The sequence below is a fragment of the Acinonyx jubatus genome, chromosome A2, assembly GCF_027475565.1.
Source record: "Acinonyx jubatus isolate Ajub_Pintada_27869175 chromosome A2, VMU_Ajub_asm_v1.0, whole genome shotgun sequence".
Classification (NCBI taxonomy): Eukaryota; Metazoa; Chordata; class Mammalia; order Carnivora; family Felidae; genus Acinonyx; species Acinonyx jubatus.
In genome coordinates this window covers 155,072,716-155,100,678 of record NC_069383.1, presented here as the reverse complement: position 1 = coordinate 155,100,678, position 27,963 = coordinate 155,072,716, and the positions used below count along the sequence as shown (strand labels likewise).

The 27,963-nt window shown below is 42.5% G+C and overlaps 3 protein-coding genes across 3 annotated transcripts; 2 read left to right on the top strand and 1 right to left on the bottom strand.

Annotated features, from left to right (window-relative positions):
• Window positions 1–1,256: 1,256 nt before the first annotated feature.
• LOC106986358 (olfactory receptor 7A17-like) lies at window positions 1,257–2,204 on the top strand. The gene has a single exon (XM_015084527.2). It carries the CDS (start codon window positions 1,272–1,274, stop codon window positions 2,202–2,204), a length of 933 nt encoding a protein of 310 aa, XP_014940013.1. The 5' UTR covers window positions 1,257–1,271.
• Window positions 2,205–9,659: 7,455 nt separating this feature from the next.
• Window positions 9,660–11,186, top strand: LOC106986368 (olfactory receptor-like protein OLF4). The gene is given in 2 exon segments (XM_053219729.1): window positions 9,660–10,451; window positions 10,453–11,186. Coding segments are annotated over 2 exon segments (1,065 nt in total). The 5' UTR covers window positions 9,660–9,684; the 3' UTR covers window positions 10,751–11,186.
• Window positions 11,187–19,891: 8,705 nt separating this feature from the next.
• LOC128314652 (olfactory receptor-like protein OLF4) lies at window positions 19,892–20,920 on the bottom strand. Its single transcript, XM_053217771.1, has one exon. The coding sequence runs from the start codon at window positions 20,918–20,920 to the stop codon at window positions 19,892–19,894; it is 1,029 nt and encodes a 342-aa protein (XP_053073746.1).
• Window positions 20,921–27,963: the final 7,043 nt, after the last annotated feature.

The following is a 27,963-nucleotide window of genomic DNA, read 5'->3' as shown; positions in this document are numbered from 1 at the left end:
TTTAGCTAATTAATGTGCCTTGAGGTGAGAATAGTCTAGTTGTGACATGGTCCTAGGAGACTAGTGGGCACACACGTGTGTGTGTGTGTGTGTGCATGTGTGTGTGTGTGTGGGCCATGAGCGGTTCTCAAAGCAGAGGTTCTGGAACCCATAGCTCCATAATGTGACTCTTAATATACAGATGCCAGATTATTACCCAACACATGAAGATAAGAAGGGGGCCCATTTCTATCCAAAGATTCTTTGGAAACAAAATCAATAAAGTGCAAGGGATGCTATGTGAAGGAGGGATTCCTTGTGCCGTGAAGTTTCATCAGTACCGGGGAGGCCACCTTGTTCCTCAACATTCCCTGCCACCATCTGTCACCACTCTTCCTCTTGCTCATTCCCCTCAACGCAATGGCTTTGGTTGACCATTGAATGACCAATGAATATTGGTTTTTAAAACAACAAGCAAACCAACAAAAGGAAAGATGGTGACAGGGAGTGGGAGATACTGGCTTCCAGTTAAGGAATGAAGGACACACAGGACTAAAAGGCACAGCAAAGGGAATATAGTCAGTGATACTATGGCGGCTCCACGTGTGGTGAGCATGGTGTGATGTGTAAAACTGTTGGATTGTACACCCCACACTGCTGTAACATGGTGCATCAACCACCCTCAGGTTTTAAAAATTGATTTAAAAAAAATGACTTTTCTCAGAGCCTCTGCACTGGTCGTTCCCTCTGATTGGTGTACTTTTCCCCAGAGGACTTTGTGTCTCCTTCTGTCTCCTTGAGGCCTCTGTTTAGATGTGTTTTGGTATGCCCGAATAACCAGTAAAAAGTAACATCTCCACCCGTTCTTTACTTTACACAGGCTTTGTTTTTCTTCATAGCACCTGTCACCTTCTCATATTTTATCCACTCTTTCATTTGCTTATCCTCTGTCTCTATCACTGAACCTTATAGACTTTTATTTTTTTGACACCTGTACTCTTTGTCTGGAGATTAGTCAGTGCTCAAGGTTATTCCTCAAATGGGTGACAGAATTTCTCATTAAAACTATAGAATCCATGAGTATTGGGGGAAAAAGCTAAGTGTGGGATGTGAATTCCTATTCAGAGCTGGCATGAAGGAGTCCCCAGAGGGGGAGTTCTATCCAAAAAACTATGGATATTGAATTTTTGAAAGAAAAATAAAAATTATAGAATTCCAATGATATTTGCCTTGTTCATTGTTGAGAAACTCGGTCATGCTATTTTTTGTTCCCTGATAGTCCCCTCTAGCCCATGGAGCCAGGAAATGATTCACAAGTTTCAGAATTTTTTCTTCTGGGACTATCAAAGGAACCAGAGCTGCAGCTCCTCACTTTTGTGCTTTTCCTCTCCATGTACCTGATCACTGTGTTTGGGAACCTACTCATCCTCCTGGCCGTCAGCTCTGACTCCCACCTCCACACCCCCATGTACTTCTTCCTGGCCAACCTGTCCTTTGTAGACATCTGCTTCACCTCCACCACCGTCCCGAAGATGCTCTGGAACATCCAGACACAGAGCAAAGTCATAACTTATGCAGGCTGCATCACACAGATGTATTTTTTCCTACTCTTTGCTGGATTGGATAACTTTCTACTGTCTGTGATGGCTTATGACCGGTTCATGGCCATCTGTCAACCCTTGCACTACATGCTGATCATGAAACCCACCTACTGTGGGCTGCTTGTTCTGGTGTCCTGGATGATGAGCACCCTGAACTCCTTATTACAAACCTTAATGATGTTGTGGCTGTCCTTCTGTACAGAGGTGGAAATCTCCCACTTTTTCTGTGAAATCAATCAGGTGGTCCTGCTTGCCTGTTCTGATACCTTTCTTAATGACATGCTGATGTATTTTGCAGCTGGATTGTTGGGTGGTGCTTCCCTAGCTGGGATCCTTTGCTCTTATTCTAAGATAGTTTCCTCCATACGTGGGATCTCATCAGCTCAGGGCAAATATAAGGCATTTTCCACCTGTGCGTCTCACCTCTCGGTTGTCTCCCTATTTTACTGTACCAGCCTAGGAGTGTACCTCAGCTCTGCTGCTACCCAGAGCTTCCACTCAAGTGCCACAGCCTCGGTGATGTACACCGTGGTCACACCCATGCTGAACCCCTTCATCTACAGCCTGAGGAACAAAGACATAAAGAGGGCTCTGAAAAGAATCGTTGGGGTTCCAGTGATGTAAAGGCCAATTGTCCTGGGGCTGAAGACATGCCATGATTGCAGGGCTCAAAGCATCAGAGCCAGGAACTGCTATTCTTTGATCAGACTGTGGAAGTAGAATCTGCCCCCTCTATTTATTTCTTGGAATTCCCATTTGTTTGATTTCAACTTCTCCATACATTTCAATAACTCACTTTATTAAGCTTCTGATCTGTCTGATATACGGTTTCTCCCTCGTCCACTCTCATACATTCCCAATGTTTTCCCAAATGTTGGATCACAGATGCCTGTACATTTCTGTATCTTACAATGGGCAAGTTGGATTTTATTTTATTTCTTTCCAAGATTTTATTTAAGTTTACATAGTTAGCATATAGTGAATTGGTTTCAGTAGTATAGTTTAGTGATTCTTCACTTACCCAGTTCCCATCACAAGCACCCTTCTTAATGCCTCTCACCCATTTAGTCCATCCCCTCACCCACCTCCCTTCCAGCAACCCTCAGTTTGTTCTCTATTGTTAAGAGTCTCTTTATGATAAAAATACTCAAGGATGTAGGGATAGAAGGAACATGCCTTAGCATCATAAAAGCCGTATATGAAAGTCCCAGAGATAATATCATCCTCAATGAGGAAAAATGGAGTGCTTTCTTTTTTTTTTTTTAATTTTTTTTTTCAACGTTTATTTATTTTTGGGACAGAGAGAGACAGAGCATGAACGGGGGAGGGGCAGAGAGAGAGGGAGACACAGAATCAGAAACAGGCTCCAGGCTCTGAGCCATCAGCCCAGAGCCTGATGCGGGGCTCGAACTCACGGACCGCGAGATCGTGACCTGGCTGAAGTCGGACGCTTAACCGACTGCGCCACCCAGGCGCCCCTGGAGTGCTTTCTTAAGATCATGAACATGACAGGCATGCCACTCTCACCACTATGGTTCAATAGTACTTGAAGTCCTAGCCTCAGGATTCAGACAACAAAAAGAAATAAAAGGCATCCAATTTGGCAAGGAAGAAGTCAAACTTTCACTCTTTGCAGATCACATGATACTCTACATGGAAAACCTGACTCCACCAAAAAAATGGCTAGAGCTGATACATGAATTCGGTCAAGTCACAGGTTATAAAATCCATGTACAGAAATAGGTTGCATTTCTATACACCAATAATGAAGCAGCAGAAAGAGATATCAAAGAATTGATCCCATTTACAGTTGCACCAAAACACCCCAAGATACCTAGGAATAAACCTAACCAAAGAGGTGAAAAATCTATACACTGAAAACTATAGAAAGCTTATGAAAGAAATTGAAGAAGAACAAAAGAAATGGAAAAACATTCCACGTTCATGGATTGGAAGAACAAATATTGTTAAAATATTGATACTACCCAAAGCAATCTACATATTTAATGCAATCTCCATCAAAATACCCCAGGATTCTTCACAGATCTAGAACAGACAATCCTAGAATCTGTATGGACCCAGAAAAGCCAAAACAATTCTGAAAAGAAAACCAAAGCTGGATGCATCACAATTCTGGACTTCAAGATGTATTTCAAAGCTGTAATCATCAAGACGGTATGGTATTGGCACAAGAACAGACAAATCGACCAATGGAACAGAATAAAATACACAGAAATGGACCCACAAACGTATGGCCAACTAATCTTTGACAAAACAGGGAATAATACCCAATGGAAAAAAGACAGTCTCTTCAGCAAATGGTGTTGGGAAAAGTGGACCTCAACATACAGAAGAATGAACCTGGACCACTTTTTTACACCATACACAAGAATAAACTCAAATGGATGAAAGACCTAAATTCCATCAAAATCCTAGAGGAGAAAACAAGCAACAAGCTCTTTGACCTCAGCCACAGCAACCTCTTACTTGACATGTCTCCAGAGGCAAGGGAAATAAAAGCAAAAATGAACTTTTGGGATCTCATCAAGGTAAAAAGCTTCTGCACAGCGAAGGAAATAATCAGTAAAACTACAAGGCAATTGAAGGAATGGGAGAAGATATTTGCAAATAACATATCAGATAAAAGGTTAATATCAAAAATCTACAAATAATTTATCAAATTCAACACTCAAAAAAACAAACCATCCAGTGAAGCATTGGCAAAAGAAATGAGTAGACACTTTTCCAAGAAAAACATTCAGATGGCTAATAGACACATGAAAAGATGCTCAACATCTCTCATAAGGAAAATATAAATCAAAACCACAATGAGTTACCACCTCACACCTGTGACAATGGCTAAAATTTAACAACTCAGGAAACAACAGATGTTGGCAAGGATGCAGAAAAGTGGAACCCTTTTGCACTCCATTTGGGAATGCAAACCGGTGTAGCCATTCTGAAAACAGTATGGAGGTTCCACCAAAAAATAAAAATAGAACTACCCTACGGGGCAGCAATTGCACTACTAGCTATTTATCCAAGGGACACAGGAGTGGTGATTCGAAGGGTCACGTGTACTCCAATATTTATAGCAGCACTATCATCAATCCACAAAGAATGGAAAGAGCCCAAATGTCCATTGACTGATGAACTGATAAGGAAGAAGTGGTACACACACACACACACACACACACACACACTGGAATATTACTCAGTGATCCATAAGAATCAAATCTTGCCATTTGCAACATGGATGGAACTAGAGTGTATTATGCTAAGCAAATCTGGTCAATCAGAAAAAGGCAAATATCATATAATTTCACTCCTACGTGGCGTTTAAGAAACAAAACAGATGATCATAGGAAAATGTAAGCAAAAATAAGATACAGAGATGGAGACAAACCATAGAAGACTCTTAAAGACAGAAAACAACCGATGGTTACTGGAGGGGAGGTGGATGCAGGAATAGGCTAGATGGGTGATGGGTATTAAGGAGGCCACTGGTGATAAGCACTGGGTGTTATATGTAAGTGATGAATCATTAAATTCTATTCCTGAAATCATTATCACCCTATATGTTAACTAACTTGGTTGAATAAAAAATAAAAAAATAAAAGTAAAAAAATATGTAAATAACTCCTACAACTAAACAGCAACAAAAAACAATGGGCAGAGAATCTGAATAGACATTTCTCTAAAGGAGACATCCAGATGGCCAACAGACAAATGAAAATATGCTCAGCATTTCTCATCATCGAGGAAATGTAAATCAAAACCACAATTGAGATACCAACTCACACATGTCAGAATGGCTAAAATCAAAAGCACAACAAACAACAAATGCCGGTGACAATGTGGAGAAAAAGGTACCTTGCACACTTTGGGTCGGAACGCAAACTGGTGCAGCCGCTGTGGAAAACAGTGTGGAGGGGCCTCAAAATTTAAAAATAGGACTACCTTACGATCCAAGAATTCCACTACTGTTTCCAAAGAAAACAAAAATGCTAAATTGAAAAGATATACGCACCCCTAGGTTTATTGCAACATTCTTTACAACAGACAAGATATAGAAGCAACCTAAGTGTCTATCAATAAATGAATGGATAAGGAAAATGTGGAACACAAACACACACACACACACACACACACACACACACGAATATTTATCTGATGTGTCATTGACAAACATCTTCTCCCATTCTTTGGGCAGCCTTTTAATTCTCTTGCTTGTTTTCTTCACTCTGCAGAAGATTTTTACTTTGGTGAAGGTCCAATAGTTCATGTTTGCTTTTGCTTCCCTTGCCTCCTGCAACATGTCTAATAAGAAGTTGCTAAATCCGAGGCCAAAGAAATAGCTACCTGTGTTCTCCTCCAGGATTTTGATGGTTTCCTGCCTCACGTTTAGGTCTTTTGTCCATTTTGAATTTATTTTTGTGTATGGTGTAAGCAAGTGATCCAGCTGACTTTGCCTGTTGCTACCCAATTTTCCAGCATCATTTTTGAAGAGACCGCTTTTTGTCCATTGGATATTCTTTCCTGCTTTGGTGAGATTGCCCGTATCATTGTGAGTCCATTTCTGGGTTCTCTATTGTGTTTCATTGATCTGTGTGTCTGTTTTTGTGTCAGTACCATACTGTCTTGATGACTACAGCTTTGTAATACACCTAGAATTACCAAATGTTTTTATAAATGTCAACTTTTAACCTGTATTAAAAATACAAAACTCCTAGTTGATTTGTCAAAAGAATTATGAATCCAAGGATTATTGTACCCATGGTTTTACAGCAAATGAGCACATCTTTGCTTGGTGGAGAGGGAATAGGTATTTTCTAGACTATCAGGATTTGTGTTCCCACCACAACCCATGTTTTAAAGAACCAAGGGTCATAGTCAACACAGGTTCCTGAGCCATAGGTTTGGAAAAAAACTTTCATTCAGGTCTGTGAAAAGTTTCAATGTTAGAGCTCTGGAAGCCAGGAAAGTTCAAGGAGGAGTAATAAAAATCGGATATGCCTGAATTCTAACCTGTATCTTGGGAACAGAGAATCTACAGGAAAAAATTCCATGCTGTCCAGACATGTTCCCATGGGGAGATGGGCTCAGGGGTTGGGGTAATAATGGGAAACGTGTCTAAGGAGTTGGTGCACAGAACAGATACAGCAAACATAAGGAGCTATAAATATTTCCTCTGCTGCAGATCCAGACATGGTTAACCCGCAGCTGGAGGAGACGTGGGTTTTGCATTTGGATTCTCAAGCCTGGCTTGAATGCTTCACTCCTTCCTGCTCTGGGAATACAGCTTCACTCTCGATCATCAACCAACAGGAAGGAATTCAGACTTCCACCTGGAGACGTTCCTCTCACAGACCCCATCCAGGTGAGGCTCAGAGCTCAGCAGGTATTTCAGGAAAGGTTCAGAGAGATTGGTAGCTGGAAGCTATTTAATAGACTATTTAATAGTCTGTGAGAATATTAAAGGGAACTACACCCACGAAGACTCATGAGGGAGAGGACTCCTTGCTTCAGAAAGAGGAGATGGGATTTTCAGGATAGAGAAGAGGTGAAAAACTCCAAACGGACCAGGGGGTGACTCCAGGCAGAGGGAAGCAGGGGTGTAGAGGCTCCGAGACCTGAGCCGGGCCTTCCGGAGAAGCTACAACTCAGGCTCGGTGTGTGTGAGATCGAAGGGGTGAGGCGGTGTGAGTGTAAAGCTGGTGGGTTGGTCAAGGGAGGGAAGCCAAGTGTTGGAAGGTATGGAATTGGGGGTTCATTCTCCAGGGGGGAGTCACTGGGAAGGGGTTAAGGTGGACAGTCGTGTAATTGCAATATTAGAAAGACCTCTTGGGTAATTGTGACTATTGGCTAGAGAGGTGTCAGTCCATGATAGGTGGAGACAGGACAAGGAACTGAAATAAGGCGGTGGATATGGGACCCCAGAGGTGGGGAAGTGATGGGGACTTTGAGAGAAGAAAAAAAATCAGCCAAATCTCCTCACCGGTGAGAAGCACTCATTGTCAACACAGGGAGCTGTGCTAAGCTCTATATGGCGTATTCACTAAATCTGCCAACTACCTGAGCAGGATAGATACCTCTAGCCCTACCATTTGGGGAAGGATATTAGCATTCACAATAGTTTGGTTGGGAAGGTGGGGGAAAAGAAGGGAGGGAAACAAACCAGAAGAGACTCATAACGATAGAGAACAAATTGAGGGTTGATGGAGGCAGGTGGGTGGGGATGGGCTAGATGGGTGGTGGGGATTAAGGAGGGCAATTGCTGCCATGAGCACTGGGTGTGGTAAGTGATGAATCACTGAATTCTGCTCCTGAGACCAATATTACACTGTATGTTACCTGACGAGGGTTTACAGGAGGAAGAAAAAGAATAGTTTGGCTGGTTCTCCAAGTCCAAAGCGAACGTGTGGAGATCCCCAATTCAAAACTGGTTTCTGATTGTAAAAGCTTAGCATTTTATATCATTTAGAAAAGTTGTTCTTTAGCAAATAATTTTGTAAAACCCCCCACTTTTCTTGTACCCTGTGTATTTCCTTTTGTGAATTGTGGGTGTCTTCCCTTGTTATTCTGGTGGGATGTCTTGATAACATGAAGACATTCCTACTTTTTCTTTTGGATAAATTGCTTTTTGCCGCTTTATTATTCTGGGCCTCAAGGAGATGTACCTGGGGTTGGGGTGTCCCCAGAACCAAGGACACTTTCTCGTCATCACCACCAGGGGCCACCTGAGCTCATTAGATCTTTCTCCCCACTTTTCTTGCTCTCAGTTTTTGAATTTGATTTTTGTTTCTCTAAATACTGGACACAAAATGATCACCTTAAAATTGAGACCATATCTACATGCTCACGGGAGACTTATCTACTAGAATTTGGATGTTTTTGCAACTTATAGGAAAGACAATCTGATATTGAACAGCTTGCCTTATATCATTGTTTGCCTAATTATTGGGACTGGAGGTGAGAATAGTCTGGTTGTGACATGGTCCAAGGAGGCTATAGAGCGTGTGTGTGTGTGTGTGTGTGTGTGTGTGTGTGATAAGCAGGTCTCAAGACAGAGGTCCTGGAACCCATACCTCCAATACATGACCCTTAAAATAGAGGTGCCAGATTACTACCAACATATGAAGCTAAGAAGGCCCATTTCTATTCAAAAATTCCTTGGAGAGGAAATTAATAAAGTGCAAGGAACACCATGTGAAGGAGGGGTTCCTTGTGCCGGGAAGTTTCATCCGTGTCCGGGAGGCCACCGCATTCCTCCACATTCCCTGCCACCACCTCTCATCAGTCTTCCTCTCGCTCCTTCCCCTGGACACACTGGCTTTCTTTTGAGCCTGGGTCTTTAACACAATATGCAAACAACAAAAGGCAGGATGGTGAAGGGGAGTGGGAGACACTGGCTTCCGGTTAAGGAATTCCTTCCATGTTCAGGAAAGGGAGACTCAGAGGAGGTAAAGGCCCAGTGGAGGGAATACTGTCAGTGATGCTGTCACAGGCTGTGTGGTGACAGATGGCAACTCCATGCCTGGTGAGCAGGGCATGATGTTGACACTTGTTGAATCACTGTGTGGCGCCCCCCAAACTAACGTGACCTGGTGTGTCGGCCACCCTCATGCTTTAAAAAATTTAGAAAAACCCACGTCTTTCCTCAGAGCCGTCGCACTCATAGTTCCCTCCGATGGGCACGCTCTTCCCCAGAGGACCTTGTGTCTCCTGTCTCCTCGAGGGCTCTGTTTACATGTGTGCCGGTGTGCCCGAACAACCGGGAAGAGCCATCCCTCCATCCACGCTTCCCTTTACACAGGCTTTGTTTTTCTTCACGGCACCTGTCACCTCCTGATATTTTATCTGGTCTCACTTGCTTATCCCCTTTCTCCATCACTGAACCCTCCAGGCTTTTGTTTCTAGACACTTAGACACTTTGCGTGAAGGTTAGTCAGTGCTCAAGGTTATTCCTCAAATGCGTGACAGAATTTCTCATTAAAAGTAAAGAAAACACGAGCACTTGGGGAAAATGTTAAGTGTGGGAAGTGAATACCTATTCAGAGGTGGCATGGAGATGCTGAGAGGGGACAAGTTCCATACAAAAACGATGGATATTCACTTTTGGATGCAAAATAAGAATTGTAGCATTTCAATGATATTTGCAAAGTTCATTATTGAGAAAATCAGTCATGTTATTTTATTTATTTTTTTTTTTTTGTTCCCTGGTAGTCACCTCCAGCACATGAATCCAGGAAATGATACACAAATTTCAGAATTTTTTCTTCTGGGATTTTCAGAGAGATCAGAACTGCAGCCCCTTATATTTGGGCTTTTCCTCTCCATGTACCTGATCACTGTGTTTGGGAACCTGCTCATCCTCTGGGCCGTCAGCTCTGACTCCCACCTCCACACGCCCATGTACTTCTTCCTGGCCAACCTGTCCTTTGGTGACATCTGTGTCACCTCCACCACCGTCCCAAAGATGCTCTGGAACATCCAGACACAGAGCAAAGGCATAACCTATGAGAACTGCATCACACAGATGTATTTTTTCCTGCTCTTTGCAGGATTAGACATCTTTCTTCTGACAGTGATGGCCCATGACCGCTTTGTGGCCATCTGTCATCCCCTACACTACATGGTCATCATGAATCCCCGGCTCTGTGGACTGCTGGTTCTGGTGTCCTGGATCATGTGTGTCCTGAATTCCTTGTTACAAACCTTAATGGTGTTGGGGCTGTCCTTCTGTACAACCTTGGAAATCTCCCACTTTTTCTGTGAACTCAATCAGATGATCCAACTTGCCTGTTCTGACACCTCTATTAATAACTTGGTGATGTATCTTGCAGCTATGCTGCTGGGTGGTGCTTCCCTCCGGGATCCTTTACTCTTATTCTAAGATAGTTTCCTCCATATGTGGGATCTCATCAGCTCAGAGCAAGTATAAAGCATTTTCCACGTGTGCATCTCAGCTGTCAGTTGTCTCCTTATTTTACTGTACAGTCCTAGGAGTGTACCTCAGCTCTGCTGCTACCCAGAGCTCACTCTCAAGTGCCACAGCCTCGGTGATGTATATGGTGGTCACGCCCATGCTGAACCCCTTCATCTACAGCCTGAGGAACAGAGACATAAAGAGGGCTCTGAAAAGAATCGTTGGGGTTCCAGGGACGTAAGGGCCAATTGTCCTGGGGCTGAAGATGTGCCCATGATTGCGGGGCTCAGAGCCTCAGAGACAGGAACTGATACCCCTTTATCAGACTGTGGAAGTAGAATCTGATCTTTCTTTTTCTTTCCTGGAATTTCCATTTGTTTGATTTCAACTTCTCTATACATTTAAGTAAATCATTTTATTACGCTTCTGCTCTGTCTGATGTACAGTTTATCCTTTGTCCATTTTCATATGTTCCCAATGTTTTCCCCATCCTTGGGTCACAAAGGCCTAGAAATTTCTGTATCTTACAATGGGAAAGTTGGATTTCTTTTTCTTTTTCTTTCCAAGATTTTATTTAAATTCATGTTAGTTAACATATCGTGTAGTATTGGTTTCAGGGGTAGAACTTAGTGATTCATCATTTACATGCAACACCTACCACTCATTACAAGTGCCCTCGTTCATGCCCATCACACAATTAACCCATCCCCCCACTCACCTCCCTCCAGCAACCCTCACTTTCTTCCCTATCATTAAGAGTCTCTTATGGTTTGCCTTCCTCTCATTTCTATTTTATTTTTCAGAAGTTGGATTTCTTAAAAATCTTTTCATTTCAAATGACTTCTATCATGCCAAGTAGATTTCCCCACGATTTCCCAAAAGAATAATCATTCCTCATATGGGAGAAAACTACACTTGGCCACTAAGCTCTTTACATAATTCTATTGTCCAGGAGAATACAACACCACAGTGTTCACCTTGAGTCTGTCAATCTTTTTATATCATTACCTTAACTACTCTTCCTGAGAATGTGGACTCTAACAGTGTTCCTTAAAATGAACAGGCTAAATGTCAGGCTATTGACATCGATGTCTAACGTAGGAAAGCCCAGGCACTCACCTAAGCCCATGAACATTCCCACAGACATTTCCCTGACCAGAGCCTATGCTGTGACTGCACTGGCCCTTGAGGTACCTACTGTGATTGCAAGGCACACCTCCACAACACCCATCTGGGAACTCTAAAAACACAAGGTTCATTACTCACAAACGCTGAGGGCACATGGGATTCCCAAAGGCCATACAAGGAGGTCTCAGAGAGGCAGAGACTTTAACAGGGAAGGAAAGAGAGCACTATGAAGGATCTGACTTTTGGGGGGTCCATGGGGGGAGTGACTATGTTTTTCTGGGCTCATTTTTTATATATATATTTTTTCAACGTTTATTTATTTTTGGGACAGAGAGAGACACAGCATGAACGGGGGAGGGGCAGAGAGAGAGGGAGACACAGAATCGGAAACAGGCTCCAGGCTCTGAGCCATCAGCCCAGAGCCTGACGCGGGGCTCGAACTCACGGACAGTGAGATCGTGACCTGGCTGAAGTCGGACGCTTAACCGACTGCGCCACCCAGGCGCCCCTGGGCTCATTTTTTATGGATGAATTTAAAACACGAGTGGAGTTGGAGGATGGGCCGAATGGGCCAAGGAGAGGGGGAATGGAGTGATGGAAAGATCAATAATGAGAATGGAAGACACAGTGTGTGGAATATAGTCATCGATGATGTACTAGCGGTATAATGGGACAGGTGTCAGTACACCTGTGTGAGCCCCGCATAATGTACAGAGAAGTTGAATCACTGTATTGCAGACCTGAAACTAAGGTAACATCGTGTGTCAACTACGCTCATGTAAACAGTTAAAGAAAAAGAATAGTAAAATATTATCCCCCAGTACTCAAAAATAACAACAGCAAAAACCAGACAAAAAGCCCAGTAACAGAACATGGGCACCGAACGGGAAAAGCAGGGTCACTCACAGTTGTTATCTAGATTACCAGGGCTTTCTAATGGGGGGATTTGTGGGAGGGGGGGCCTGCATCTTTGTATAGTAACTGAATCATATGCCTGCCAATGTGTTAATATGAATGGTGGTCTTTGAAATGGATGCTTCAGAAATCAAAAGCTTAATGTCAGGCATTTACTGTAAAAACAGGCTTCTGTGTCTCATAACTGGACTCTGTTGTTGTTGTTGTTGTTGTTGTTGTTGTTTTTCTGTTATTCAGCCCGGCGTCCAGAGGCCTATCATAGCCACTGGCAAAAACTGATGAGCAAATATGTACCTCCCCTGGAGTCAACATGGAAAGACAAATTGGAATAAACAGATTGATCTAATATGTTCTTGGTGTCAGAGGAGACCATAAACCCGAGGAAGCAAAACACCCATTGTGTTCCTATGCAAAATATTTCTTTTTCATGCGCTGCCTCTGTTTATTGAAGCATGGAGGCTTTTGTCCGCAGCTGAGGTGGTTTGTTCACTGAGGTAAAGGGTTGCTTAGTGTCTTCTGTTTTATCTCCGAATTCACTTTCTGTTTCTTCTGAAAGCTTTGCAACGCTACCTACTATCATGAGTCTTCCTACCGTCGCATGAAATAGGTTCCTTTTCCCAGTATTTGTCACAAATGATGGCAAATGAACAGTATCAGCCCCACCCATTTCGTGCCTCCGTCCCCCTCTGAAATCTCTGCCACCTGCACGACCAGAGGATGATTCACACGAGACTGGATGTCCTGCTGGCATGTGGCTCAGGGTCCCCAGTTGTTCTGCACAAACGTGCATGTCCTTCAAACTCTCCCAGTTACCCAGAAGGGAGCCCACTTGTTCGTAACGTTGTGGGAAATAAACTTGAATCACAGAACGATCATGAGTGCTCTCCTCAACGTCAGATCATTTGCCACAAATAAAAAGCAGCATATTTTCTAAGTGTCTAAGGTCTGTTCGCTTGGGTTATTGTGTCAGTCAGCTATTGCAGTATAACAGGCGGTCCTTGTCAAATAACATATCATAATACCTTTACAATCAAATGGAATCATGTGTGGGGGAACGTTTCTGATCTCTGCTGGGCTCCTCGTGGGTCTGGGGTCAGGTGTGAATCTCTACATTGTGTTTCTCAGGCTCATGCGTGGTGTTGGGCTTGGCTGTAGTGCTCTTCTGTCTTCAACCAATTTATGGTCAGATATGGTTCCCATATGGAGGTTAATCTTTTCTTTATGGAAACAAACTGCTTTATCATGTGAATTACTTAAATGTAATTCCATCGTTCATACATCCATATTAACATTTGGCTTCCTTCCCCATTAGAAGTGCTATCTCCCAGCTCTCTTAAGTGAGAATCAGCTACCCGTTCTCTAGATCCTAACCTTAGCCATGCCCCATTCGATTTTTTCCACTGAATTAAATCATCAGAGTGTAATTACACACTATAATCTGCATATGTAAAGTGTGCTCTTTGGTGAATTAAAGGAGCCACACGCAAATGAACAGTAGATATTTCGAGTTTCTATTTCTGTATATTTTAATACTGTCACATAAGCTTTAACTGCTTTGTTGGAGAGTTTCTTTTCTAAGTTTATTTATTTATTTTGAGAGAGAGAGAGGAGAGAGAGAGAGAGAGATGGGGGAGGGGCAGAGACAGAATCCCAAGCAGGCTCCACAGTGTCAGCCCTGATGCATGGCTCAGTGCCGTGATGTTAGGTAACTTCTAAACACTCAAGCATCCTGAGACGTTGCTGACTTCATGTATCAGCTCTAGCAGTTTTTTGGTGGAGTCTTACGAGTTTTCCATGTTCAGTGTCATGTCATCTGCAAAAAGTGAAAGTTTGACTTCTTTGCCAATTTGGATGCCTTTATTTCATTTTGTTGTCTGATTGCTGAGGCTAGGACCCCCAACACTGTGTTAAACAACAGCGGTGAGAGTGGACATCCCTGTCATGCTCCTGATCTTTGGGAGAAATCTCTCAGTCTTTTCCCATGGAGGGTGATCGTAGCTGTGGGCCTTTTTTGTATGGCTTTTATGGTGTTAAGTTATCTTCCTTTTATCCCGACTTTCTTGAGCATTTTTATCAAGAAAGATTCTGTATTCTGTTGAATGCTTTTTCTGCATCCACTGATAGGATCATATGGTTCTTGTCCTTTCTTCTATTAATGTGATGTATCACATTGATTTGCAAATATTGAACCAGACTTGCAGCTCAGGAATGAATCCCATGTGATCATGGTGAATAATTCTTTGGATACACTGTTGAATTCAATTTGCTAGTATCTTGTTAAGAATTTTTGCAGGATATACAATCAATGTACAGAAATCGGTTGCATTTCTATACAGCAATAATGAAGCAACAGAAAGAGAAATCAAGGAATTGATCCCATATACATAGACCTGGAGGAAACTGTAACTCACAGTGGTGCTGTGAGCTTACTCATCAGGAAGGGGTCACATTCATGGAAAAGGAATAACAAAAAACCTAACTGGAGTTACTGCTTCCAAACTGGTCTCTTGGGATCAGAGATTCATTAGAGAAATGTCCTTTGTGTGCCAAAGGGTTGTCCACTTGGGAGCCATGCTGGAGTAAGAAGAGAGACATGTACCTAACGAGCAGATACAGGGTGCCGAAAATACCTCCTAGTCTCCTGTCTGTCAGTGTGTGCAATTTTAGACAGGAATGGGTGTGGTTTTCATCTGGTGTTCTGAGTACTCATATTGGCTGGGGGCTGATGCTTCTCTGACCTTCCTGCTTTCTCCATTGAGGAGAAAATGATCTATAATCTAGCATCCAGGGAGGAATTCAGCATCCAGGGAGGGATTCAGACTTCCACAAGGAGACCTTCCTGTCAGACAGCTCAGCCTCATCATCCGTGGATGAGAGGGTCAGAGAGAGTGGAAGTCGAGAACATTAATCTGTCATCTCCTGAGGGCCAATCCAATTTAGCCCAGAGCATATCGCTGTGTCTGTGTGTTTGCTCGTTTAATTAAGTTATAATGTATTTATTCAGTGCTAATGACAGTTTCGCTGAATGACTGCCGTTCACACTTTTGAAGATCTTTCTTATTCTCTATCATTCAGTTGCTATTATGGCCATGCTAGAAAAAATATGTTGAAATTGTTAAAGTCACTGTGTGTTTCTAATCGAGTATAATTTTGTCCCCCAGGGGCATTGATCAATGTCTGGAGACACTTTGTCACGCTGGAGAGGGGTGCACAGAGGTCAGGGATGCTCTGAACATCTTACAGGGCACAGGACGCTCCCCACCACAGGGCAGGCTCTGGGCAGGATGGGTGCAGAGACTGGGAAACTCCTGGTGACAGAATGTCAGTATCTGTAATACAGCTGCTTTCAGCTTCTGCGTTCAACCTTGTAACACTTACTCTTACTCCAACAAATTGAGAATAACCCTTTGGCTCCTATTTGAAAGTTTGAACCACAAACAATGTAACAGCCCTGTAAGGTTTTTTCCAGGCTGCTGGGTGAAAGAGGCAGTTCTTGTTATTTTCCTAAACCATCCCTCAGTTTCGGCCAAGGTCATGTTTGATGACCATTCTGATTGGTTTTATTATTATTATATGCCCATAGGTTATTCTCTCTCTCTCTTTTATTTTTAAAACATTATCAACATTTCAAATGATTTCCTGAGATCATTGTTTCTCAATTGATTTTTGCAATATATTTTGATCATAAAATTTTTAAATTTTATTTAAATAAATCTATCTTCTTACTTCTGAGATTATGGCTTTATTTAGTGGTTTTGCTCACCTGTGAATGTTATATGTAGTTTCCTTGATGTTCTGCTATATTGTATGGTTCCACTTACACTGAGGTCATAATCCCTCTGATGTTGGTAACGTGTCTGCGGGATAGGACCAGTTTCATATTCTTCCAGATAGATATCCATTGATGCCAGTATTAGTTTAGACATCCCTTCATTCTAGGTGTTATTTAGCAATTCAACCTTTTCCAATGAAATGAAATACAACCTTGCCAAATGGTCATGTCCTTATACTTTGAGACCTAATTTCTGAGTCATCCCACAAATACAAACTGAGCATTGTAGGAACATTATACATTACATTTTTTCGCGTGTAGGCCATTGACAACTTAATTATGAATCCATGTTGATATCATTAACAATTTCTTTTTTATAGCCAATTTCAGTTAGTTTTTAGTTTTCACATAATTTTGCTGTGGACAGTTGTTTGGAAACTAGTCATTTTAACCTGGTTTCATTATCCCTTATTTTTTAAATTCTATAATTTTTCATATCCTTGGTTTTTTCATACTAACCATATATTCACATACATTTGTGACCAAAACAAAAGTGAACAAAGAAGGTGAAATCCCTTCACTAGCGTATGTTTCTGTGTAGCACCAAGGACAGAGAACAATAATATAAATATACGGATGGCATCATGCGGTCAAGCATAATCATACGAAACAAGTTATTTGGTACAAAACTGGACTGTCGTGATGTCGGGAGCATTTACAGAGCATGGTCTGGGGAAGCCTCTGTCCACTGGCTGACATACAGAATGAGGATTCGAGGTGCCCCTTGGGTTTGTGAAAAAGAGACCAATACCCAGAGTCCAAGAGTATCAATGAGAGGACGTCACATAGGGAAGGGAGACGAGTGCCTGGGTGGCACAGTGGGTTAAGAGACCTCTTCTTGGTTTCGGCTCAGCTCAGATCTCACCGTTCGTGAGATCCAGCCCCTTGTTGGGCTCTGTGCTGACAGCATGGAACCTGCTTGGGACTCTCTCTGTCCCTCCCCTGCTTTGTGCTCTCTCTCTCTCACCCTCCCTCCCCTGCTTGTGCTCTCTCTCTCTCAAAGAAATAAATACTAAAAACCAAAAGGGATAACAGGGCTGCCCTCACCTGCTGTCAGCCCCCATGAAGACGAATTGCCCAAGTAATGATGCGAGAGGCACGTGAAAGCGAAGTCTTCTGTGGTTGACCTTGTAACTGTGCACCTTGCAGCCAATCACGTGCACTTCCTTTTGTGGAGTGTTGGCTTATCCCCTTGCTCATTTTTTCCCTTGGGCCCGCCATATGTAAGGTGTTTGACATTAGGAAGATTTCAGCACTTTCGTCTTTGGGGGGAGGTAAATGTGTTCTCACATGGTTTTTGCTGGGCATCAGGGGAGGTGGTCGGGTGCAAAGCTTCCAGATGTGAGGGAGGTTGCTGTTCATCACAGTCCCTCGGGGACCCTCTGAGCTTCTTGGATCCTTGAATTTCAATAAATACATTTTAAAAAGTTGGGGTACTAACCTCTTCGGTTGTGTAATAGTTTAGCAAAAACAAGTAGGAATTTCATTATTAGATCACAAGTTACAAACTGTCATTTTTCCCTCCTGATGAAGTGTTTATTAATTATAAGAGATACATTTCGATTTTCTGCAGCATAGACTAGCTTAGCACACTAAAGGGATTCTATGGTTTAATTTTGACAAAAGTACAATCTATGATGTAGTACTTTCATGAGCTGTGTTATCTATTGTAGAAATGGGTCAGAGGAATTCAATGTGCTGCTCAAAGGCACAAACCAATCAGCAAGTAGTCTTAATTTGAATGATGTCGGGATGTTTCCGGTTCTGAAACTCTGGGAAGTGGTTCCCAGCCAGAGCTGCTCTTGGGATTTTTGTCCATGTCTGAAGAGGTGCTTCTGAATATCATCAGCCGCAGGACAGCACCGGACAGAAATAGTTATCCTGCTCCAAGGGTCAATGGCAAGAAGGTGAGGAAACCTGTTCCACACTAAGGTTTCTCCACTTCACTGTGCACACAATTCACCAGGGACTGTAGGTGAAATGCAAATTCTGATTCCTCAGGTCTCCAGAGGCCCCCAGGACCCTGCTTCTCTAACAAGCTCCTTGGTGGTGGTGATGCTGCGGGTCCTGGATGTGGAGCCCAGACTGAGAGCAAAGCTGTGGTCCCTCGTTAGGAGAAATTTAAGTTAAAATTAAAGTTGTGAAGATGGCAATACTAACCCGAAGATCTACAGATTCAATGATAATTTGAAAATAACAAAAATGGGGTATTCTTGGAAAACATTTTTAAAACCATCCTAAAATTAAATAAAAAATCTTCCAAGCACGAGCACAGGATGTCATCCCATTTATTTACGTATTCTTTAATTTCTTTCAGGACCATTTTATTGTTTTTATTTATAAGTGTTTTGATGGCAATAAGTAACCAATCATTCACCCCAGCGAATAAATCCCCTTAAACACTGCCACTGCTATTCCATACTTGATTGAGAGATGTACAGCTTGAGAAGAAATGTAGAGCATAGTAATACAAAGGAGAATTTAAAATTTGCTTTATCATAGTCGAGGTCATCTTTGACTCCAAGGCCACATTAAGTCATTCTACTTATTTGAATTTCTGTTTCCGTGTAGACTCCACTGGCAGACAAGTTTTTGATAATCAGTGTTGCCAGTGACTAATGTAAGCACTGGGGACATAGAGCCTAAGAAGAGAACGGGATCCTAATTCAGAGAAAAAAGGTAATGGTCTCTTATAAAACACACTTATCTGTTCATCAGGAAGAGCAGTTATTGTAGTGATATACAAAAGAATGATAGACACAAAGTGAAAAACGGTGGTCCCAGAGTTAGAATAGAATAGAATGGAATAAATAGAATAGAATAGAATAGAGAATAGAATAGAATCGAATAGAGAATAGGATAGAATAGAATAGAGAATAGAATAGAATAGAATAGAAATGGCCTATTTGCCTAATTGAATTTATTCTAACAGATAGGTAACAAATGAGTATTCTTTTAGCAAAACTAAAAACATTATTATGTGGAGTGAATTTGTCATTGGTGAAGAAATTATTCTTTATTCCTCAAAAAATTTTTAATGTTTTTTTTTTTATTTTTGAGGGAGAGAGACAGAGACGAATTATGGGGGGGGGGGGTAGAGACAGAGGGAGAGACACAAATCTGAAACAGGCTCCAGGCTCTGAGCTATCAGCACAGAGCCCAATGCGAGGCTCGAACTTGGGAACCAGGAACATGACCCGAAGTCAGATGCTTAACCAACTGAGCCACCCAGGTGCCCCTGTGAAGAAATTATTCTTAAGAAATCCAGGCAGTTCCATGAGACAAATGAGAACTCCTAATTTTCTCATATCACAGCTTGTGAATCAATTTAGAAATAAAAGAAAAAGATGAAGGAAAAAAGATGTGGATCACACAGAAGGGAAATCTTAATAAAATGAGGAACTAAGTTGTTCTGAGTGGTTAAAAAAATAAAAATTCCGGGAAATAAATGGTAGACACAAACTCTATGTCTACAATCTCCTTAAAAAAAAAAACAAATTTCTGACGCTAAGACTTTGAGGCTTGCAATCCTGGGAAATTCTTCAACTGCAGGACAATTGGACCTTTTCTAACTGCCATCGCAGAGAATCTCTTCAGAGCCCCCTTTATATCTTTGTTCCTCAGGCTGTAGATGAAGGGGTTCAGCATGGGCGTGACCACCGTGTACATCACCGAGGCTGTGGCACTTGAGTGGGAGCTCTGGGTAGCAGCAGAGCTGAGGTACACTCCTAGACTCGTACAAAAAACTAAGGAGACAACCGAGAGGTGAGATGCACAGGTGGAAAATGCCTTATACTTGCGCTGAGCTGATGAGATCCCACGTATGGAGGAAACTATCTTGGAGTAAGAGTAAAGGATCCCAACGAAAGGACCACCACCCACTAGGATAGCTGCAAAATACATCACCACGTTATTAAGAAAGGTGTCAGAACAGGCAAGTTGGATCATCTGATTGAGTTCACAGAAAAAATGGGGGATTTCCACGACTGTACAGAAGGACAACCACAATACCGTTGAAGTTTGCAACAAGGAATGCAGGACACTTGTGATCCAGGACACCAGGACCTGTCTACAGAGCCGGGGGTTCATGATGACCGTGTACTGTAAGGGGTGACAGATGGCCACAAACCTGTCATAAGCCATAATGGCCAGGAGGCAGATGTCCAATCCTGAAAAGATTATGAAAAAGTTCACCTGTGTGATGCAGTCCTCATAGGTTATGACTTTGCTCTGGGTCTGGATGTTCCAGAGCATCTTCGGGACAGTGGTGGAGGTGAAGCAGATGTCTACAAAGGACAGGTTGGCCAGGAAGAAGTACATGGGCGTGTGGAGGCGGGAGTCAGAGCTGCCGGCCAGGAGGACGATCAGGTTTCCAAACACAGTGATCAGGTACATGGAGAGGAAAAGCCCAAATACGAGGGGCTGCAGTTCTGGACCGTCTGAAAAACCCAGAAGCAGAAATTCTGATATCCGTGTATCATTTCCTGGTTCCATGAGGTTGCACTGACCACGAGGAAAGACGAGGGGAGACATCATTAATTTTCAACTGAACAGTATCACTCACATTGTTGCAATGCTACGATTTGTATTTTGCTGTCAAGAAGTTGTAGTGAGGGTCAAACATATTCCAGGCATTGTCTAGGCAATGAGTCCGGGAAAATCAAAAGCCAGTATAATCCAGTGATGGAGAATGAATAGAAGGAAATAAAAATATCAATAGGACATCAGAGGGTGTCAAGTGCTGTGAAGAGAACAAGAGTAGGTGTAAAGGAGAGTGTGGATACAAGTGTTATTTTGTAATTTGTGTTCAGTCAAGAACAGTGAACAAGGCGACATCTGAACGGAGACCTCAGGGAAAGGAAGGCAGGAGCCACGAGCATCTCTGGGGAAGTGTGTGCTGGCTGAGGGAATGGCCTCTGCTAAGGCCCCGAGGATGATCCTACTTTGAGCTATGTGGGTCCCAAACAGGAAGCATGTGTGGGAAGGGGAGTGAACAGGAGGGAAATCAGAGACGGTGTCAGGCAGTTTGAAGGAAATGGGCTCTGCTGGTTAACCCTCAAGAAAACAGAGTCACTCACCCACACTACGTACTGCTTGTATTTTAGACTCTACTTGCAAAGTCTCCTGTAAATTGACATCGATCCCTCCTGAGTACTGTGTGTTGATTGAGTTCTGGCTTCTGTATTCACCTTAGAACATATTAGACCGTGTACCCCTGTTCTGAGGATGAATCCCACTCCAAAAAGCACGCATGCGCGCACACACACACACACCCCAAATGACTCTTTCTCTGGCTGTGTTCTTACCATGACTTCTCACCCCCAGCCCCTGTGATTAAGTTTGGAGGGAGTATAACTCAAGCTGGCCAGATCCATAATCATTCCCCTAAACAATGTAAAATGTTACCTGAATTCCAATGAACAAGCTTCCCGTGAAGAAATAACATTGACAAGTCAGACTGGCATGTTCATTTTCTTTCCTGTATTTAAAGTTTTTAACGTTTATTGATTATTGAGACAGAGAGAGACAGAGCCTGAGTGGGGGGGGGGAGGAGAGAGAGGGAGACACAGAATCCTCATCAGGCTCCAGGCTCCGAGATGTCAGCACAGAGCCCGACGCGGGGCTCGAACTCACAGACCGCAAGATCATGACCTGAGCCGAAGTGAGATGCACACCATTCAGCCTTTTATAATACAGAAAATCCCATGCAGTCTCCACGCTCGGCATGGAGACTGATGCATGGTTTGATCTCACGAACCATGAGATCATGACCTGAGTCGAAAGCAAGAGTCAGATGCTCAACGGACTGAGCCCCCCAGGCACCTCTGTATTCCAATTTAGTTGGTGAAGGTTGTTTCCTAAAGGCTGGCACAGGTGGCTATCCATCTGAAAGAAAAGAAAGTTTCCCTAGTACGCACATTTTAACAATTCAGAGGGATTAGAGATCTTGAAGTAAATGGAAACAGTACATTTTTAGTGAACGTGCATAAAAACGCAGATACAAGCCACAGGTGAGCAAAATCATTGTAATTAAGGCAGGAAAGTCAGAAGTAAGAAGATAGATACATTTAGCTATAAAATTTAAATCTTTTTGTGGTCATAATATCCAACCCAAGGCAATAAACGGTAATCTGTGAACTTCATGTGAAATGCTGCTAGCTGCGGAATAGGCATAGACTTTATGGACATATAATAACAACAGACATGTAACAATGAACCTGGTGATCAAATATGTACATATTGGCTCAAATTCAGTAACGGTTGATGAAAAGAAGATCTCTCAAGCTGACTGGGTTGAAATTTTTAAACAGGTAGAAAAAAGAGATTCTCTAATTTTTCTGGGAGGAGTGTGAACCACTGCACTGTTGAGAAAACAACCTGAAGACAGCGACAAATGTGAAAACACAGATATGCTTTAACTCAGAGATTCTCAGTCTCGGCACCCTTGACGTTCCGATCCAGACTGGTCTCTGTGCTGTGTGTCCTGGGCTTTGAACGTGTTTAGAGCATCCCTGGCCCTTCCTGAGCCCTCCCCCCCCCCACCATGTGACACCCAAATAAGTTGTGTCCCCCTGAGGGACAGTATTTCCTCCAGTGGAGAACCAGATTTTTCACATGACAATCTCAAAATATTTTTGTAGAATTGTCATAAGAGCAATGCACTGAGAAAAGCTAGGAAAAGCTTTGGAAGTGTGAGTAGCACAGCCGTATCATGAAATATTATGCAGACATTGAAACAAAGAATCAGCATTTCCCTAGTAGGTTGGAGACAAGTCCATGAGGTAGTTTTGAGGAAGAAGGAAGAGTGGATGCACGTAGAAGAAAAGACTATCCTAAAACCTAAAGAGCATTTATGTTGTCCACAGGCCGCTATTCTTTCATCCGTCTGGTTATGAATGTGTATGTGTGCCTAAGATAGGAAGAGAAGCTTTATGAGAACTGAAAGAATAAAGACTTCCAGGAGGAGTGAAATTAGGGCAAGTTTCAAAACGACTGTGGGAAACAAAATTATGTGAGACGCTAAAAGCGACTTACAAAAGGCATAAAATGATTTAGTGGTATCGAGGTGGGCCACTGATTTCAGATCACACTTCCAAACACGTGGAAAGAAAAGAATGCGATAGAATCACCTTTACACTGGGGAAGGAGCCGTATCTAAATGATAAATATTTTCTTATAACGATACATGGATTCAAATATGCTCATGGAGGGTAAAGGTGATCTTCAGTCAAATGTAAAGAAGCCATGGTAGTCAGAGATAACGCAACTTCCAGAAATAGACCTTTTCACAAAGGGCCAAAAGGAACTGTAGGGAATAACAGAGATGGGAAGGCACGTGGAAATGTGTACAGACAGTGATTTGTGAGCAATGTACAAAATACCACGTATGCTCCTTTTTGTTTATAGCAAGAATTTGCAAGTGAAGAGTGTTAGTGACAGCTCAGTATAGGATAATGAAGTAAGGCAAATAAATAAATAAATAAGTCAATATAAAAAACAAGAGAGACACAGTATAACCGAGTGACAGATTTGACCCCATATTACTAATGAACACAGTCCTATATGTCTATGTCACAGTGCGTATATGTCTATATGTACACAATAGAACTCAATGATAAAGGGCAAAGTGGAGAAAATAACACCGAACACCCCATCCACTTCCTTTTTAGAAAGAATGCAATCAGAAATGGAAGTAGCACCTCCCCGACTCCACTGTACAAATGCAAAGACCTGTTAGAGACAATGCGTAAATGAGGCAACCAAGGAATAACTAACCCACAAATATAGTCAACTTCGTAGATAATGAAATCACCGCAAAGCAAAGCTAGGTAACCATAGTTTTTACTTATCACATCATGGCGGTCATACAAATACCCAGAGCAAGAGCACGCTGTGAAAATATGTCTCATGAATTAATGTTGCAAGGTCGTATATGCAAGCAGTAAATTGGTCTAGATATGTCTCATCAATATGGAAACGTAGCCCAGTATGTCCCATTTGTTTAATGTTTTGTTATTTATTTTGAGACAGGGTGTGTGACCAGGGGAGAGGCAGAGAGGGAGAGAGACACAGGATCCAAAGCAGGTTCCAGTCTCTGAGCTGTCAGCCAGAGCCCGATGCAGGGTGGACCTCACAAACCATAAGATCATGACCTGACCCAAAATCAAGAGTTTGCAGCTTAACCCACTGAGCCCCCCAGGCACACCCCAGGATGCCTCATTTACACACAAAAAAGGAATGTCCTGACTTCACTGCGCATCCCTCCATCCCTAATTTTCCTACTCCGTTCAACTGCAACACTCATTGGACGTGTTCTACTTTTACTGGAAGTATTTCCTGCCTCCCCTCCCATCACTTCACTGGCAACAATCACCCATGTGTGGCTGAGTTCAATGTGCAATCCTTTCTGTAACATCATCCGTGAGGTCATTAAGTAATCAGGCAAGCAAATGACCATAGAGATCTCCAGGTTCTGGGCGAGGCTGGTGGCTGTGTGGTGACCTTAGGTAAATGCACCTGGCTTTGATTCTCCCTACTCTTTTCCTGAAGATCCTGCCGGGTCTCAGACTCACCTGGGTGGGAGCTCTGAGGGAGAGGTCTCCTTGTGGCTGTCTGAATTCCCTCCAGATGGTTATTGGTGGCGACTAAACTCTGTCCCCACACAAGATGACAGGAAGGAGGCTAGCATGAGTCTCCCAGCCAAGCTTCAGACTCCAGAAGCAACAACCGGGTCCCATCAGCCCAAGGTTGCACAGGCAGAGGGATGGCACACAGGAGATATTAATAGTTGCCTCTGTCTGTTCATGAGGCACGTTCCCCTCCTGCCTCTCCAACCTATAGCACGTGATTCCCTGGAGGACACTGGTCTGGAGACAAAGGAAAGATTTTTGGAGATTCCATATTCCCAATAGACTGTGACCCCAGTGTTAATCACTCCTTGCTCTTGAACTCTGCTCCTCCCAGAGGGCAGACATCCCCGCATCTCATCCCAACCCTGATTGCAGCTTTTCCCCCAAGTCTAGAACTGAACACTCTTTGTGGATTAGATGCCTTGGATGTCCAAACACTTGGCTTGTGGTGGAGACACAGCTTCATTATCTATGGAACATTCCTATTTCCTTTTCAATGAGTTCCTTTGATATAAACCCCAAGCACTACATAGCTCAGCTTCATGACACATTTTCCAAACATTTAGGAATTCCATAATATGTCACAAGTTAACAGCTGCCATGTAGCCCCTCTGTGTGAAGCATTTGTCAGTTATATAAAATATATTTAGATCATATTTTGCACTAGGATATGAGCTTGGGATAGAAAAGTAAACAGATTCTTCCCTGTAGCTTCCAGAAGGAACCAAGCCTTGCAAACATCTTCATTTCAGACCCATGAGACGACTTCAGGCTTTTGAGCCCCAGAATTGTAAGAGCATACATGTGTTTTAAAACACTAATGTAGTCATTGTACATTAGCGTTAGGACTTGAACACAAACATTTGTCCAATAAAATTTTGTTAAGAACCTGAGACTAAGCTTCTCCTTTCGTTCACTATAGCTCCCCCCGGGTAAAGGCATTTTGTGTTGTAATCCCATCTTTAAGTAGAAGAATTTTGAAATCAATTTGGAGATATTCGTCCTCTTTAGCTGGTAGAGAATTTCTCAGGGCATAAATACAAACGTGCTCCAGATTTTATTGTCTTTGACGCATTAGCAGAAGAAAAGTAATTCATCATTTGAATGTATGTCTATTGTTTATACTAAATTGTTGTGTCTACATGTCTACATTCTATCAATTGCATATTAACTCAAACATTTATTCTTTTTATATCAACACTCTTCAAATTTCACTCATTTCCTTTCAACATAAAATAAGAGGTCATAAATGAGTCTGTGTTCATTTTTTAAATTTTTGTTTGACAGTAAGAGCATGTGTGAGTGGAGGAGGGGCAGAGGGAGAGATTGAGAGAGAGAGAGAGAGAGATAGAGAGAATCCTAAGCAAGTTCCATGCTTAGTGTGGCGGGGAACCCAATTCCACGACTCCAGGGGAATCAAGAGTCAGACATTCAGCCAACTGAGCCACTCGGGTGCCCCATTGAGTCTGCTTAAAATGAATAAACAAGCACACAAAACAGAATCCGATCCATAAATATAGAGAATAAACTCGTGGTTGTCAGAGGGGGGTGGGGAGGATGGGTGAAGGGCAGTGGAAGGTACAGGCTTCCAGTTGTGGAATAAATGAGTCACGGAAATCAAAGGCACAGCGGACAGAATATAGTCAATGATATTGCAATGGCCTGGTAGGCTAACAGCCAGCAGCTGCCTTTGTGCTGAGCACCGCATAATGTACAGGGAAGTTGAATCTCTACGTCGTACACATGAAGCTCGTGTCAGATTGTGTGCCAAGTACTCTCAGATAATAATATTTTTAAAAATGATTCTGTGCTGGGGTACCATGTGTAGGTGTGTTTATTTGAAATAAAAATGTATACAGAGAAAGACACATATATGCATACATACAACTTTACAGCTGAGCATTTTCTTCAGACTCAACGAAATATGTCCGCACACGTCATTTATTTCTTGCAATATCCATTTGAAATTATGTTTACGGTCCCAAGTTACTTTTGGAAATAAAGAACCTGAGGCCAAGGGAGATTACATTTTAACAATTGGATTAAGAAGTCATCAAGGTTGTGCATTTTCTTGAAGAACATCAAATAGGAATGTGCAGTAGGTACTTTAGTTTTTGTATGGCTCCCTTAATTCATCAAATCATACGTTCCGAATAGATGCAGGTTATAGCACATGATTATACCCCCACTAAATTAGTTAGAAGGGAAAAAAATCTAGCAGCGTATGGATCAGTGTGAAATATAGAGCAGAGGTAGCTGATTCATACTGAGTTGTGACAGGAACTTTTTCTTCTCAGTAGGAAGAAAGCAAAGTGTCATGTATGAATACAGGAACAGTAGATGTAAATTAAAATCATTCACTTTTGATATTCTTTCTTTCCCTGTAAAACAGAAGATAAAAATGCACTCGGAAATCGAGTTAACTGATCATATACTTGTTCAGAAGAGAAGTGCCCCATGGTCACACATGACAGCATGGATGAGCCTTAGGAACAATGTAGAGTCGGGGCGCCTGAGTGGCTCAGTCGATTGAGTGTCCAACTTCGGCTCAGGTCATGATCTCACAGCTGGTGGGTTCAAGCCTGCGTCAGGCTCGGTGCTGCCAGCTCGAGCCTGGAGCCTGCTTCGGATTCTGTGTCTCCCTCTCTCTCTCTGCCCCTAACCCACTCGCATCCTGTCTCTGCCTCTCTCAAAAACAAATAAACTTTAAAAAAAATTTAAAAAAAAGAAACAGTGTAGAGTCTCACAGCTCACTATAGACTCACGAGGAGACAGGCAGAGCTCAGAACAATCCCCAACATACAATATCATTTGGTAATAAAAGCATTATATTAAATCATTTTCTTTAAATGGCTTGTTATGCAGCAATGGCTAACTGATTCAATGATCACGGTGAACAGAAGTAAGGACAATTATCATAATCTGCTGCTGACTGTTCTTGGTATTTAT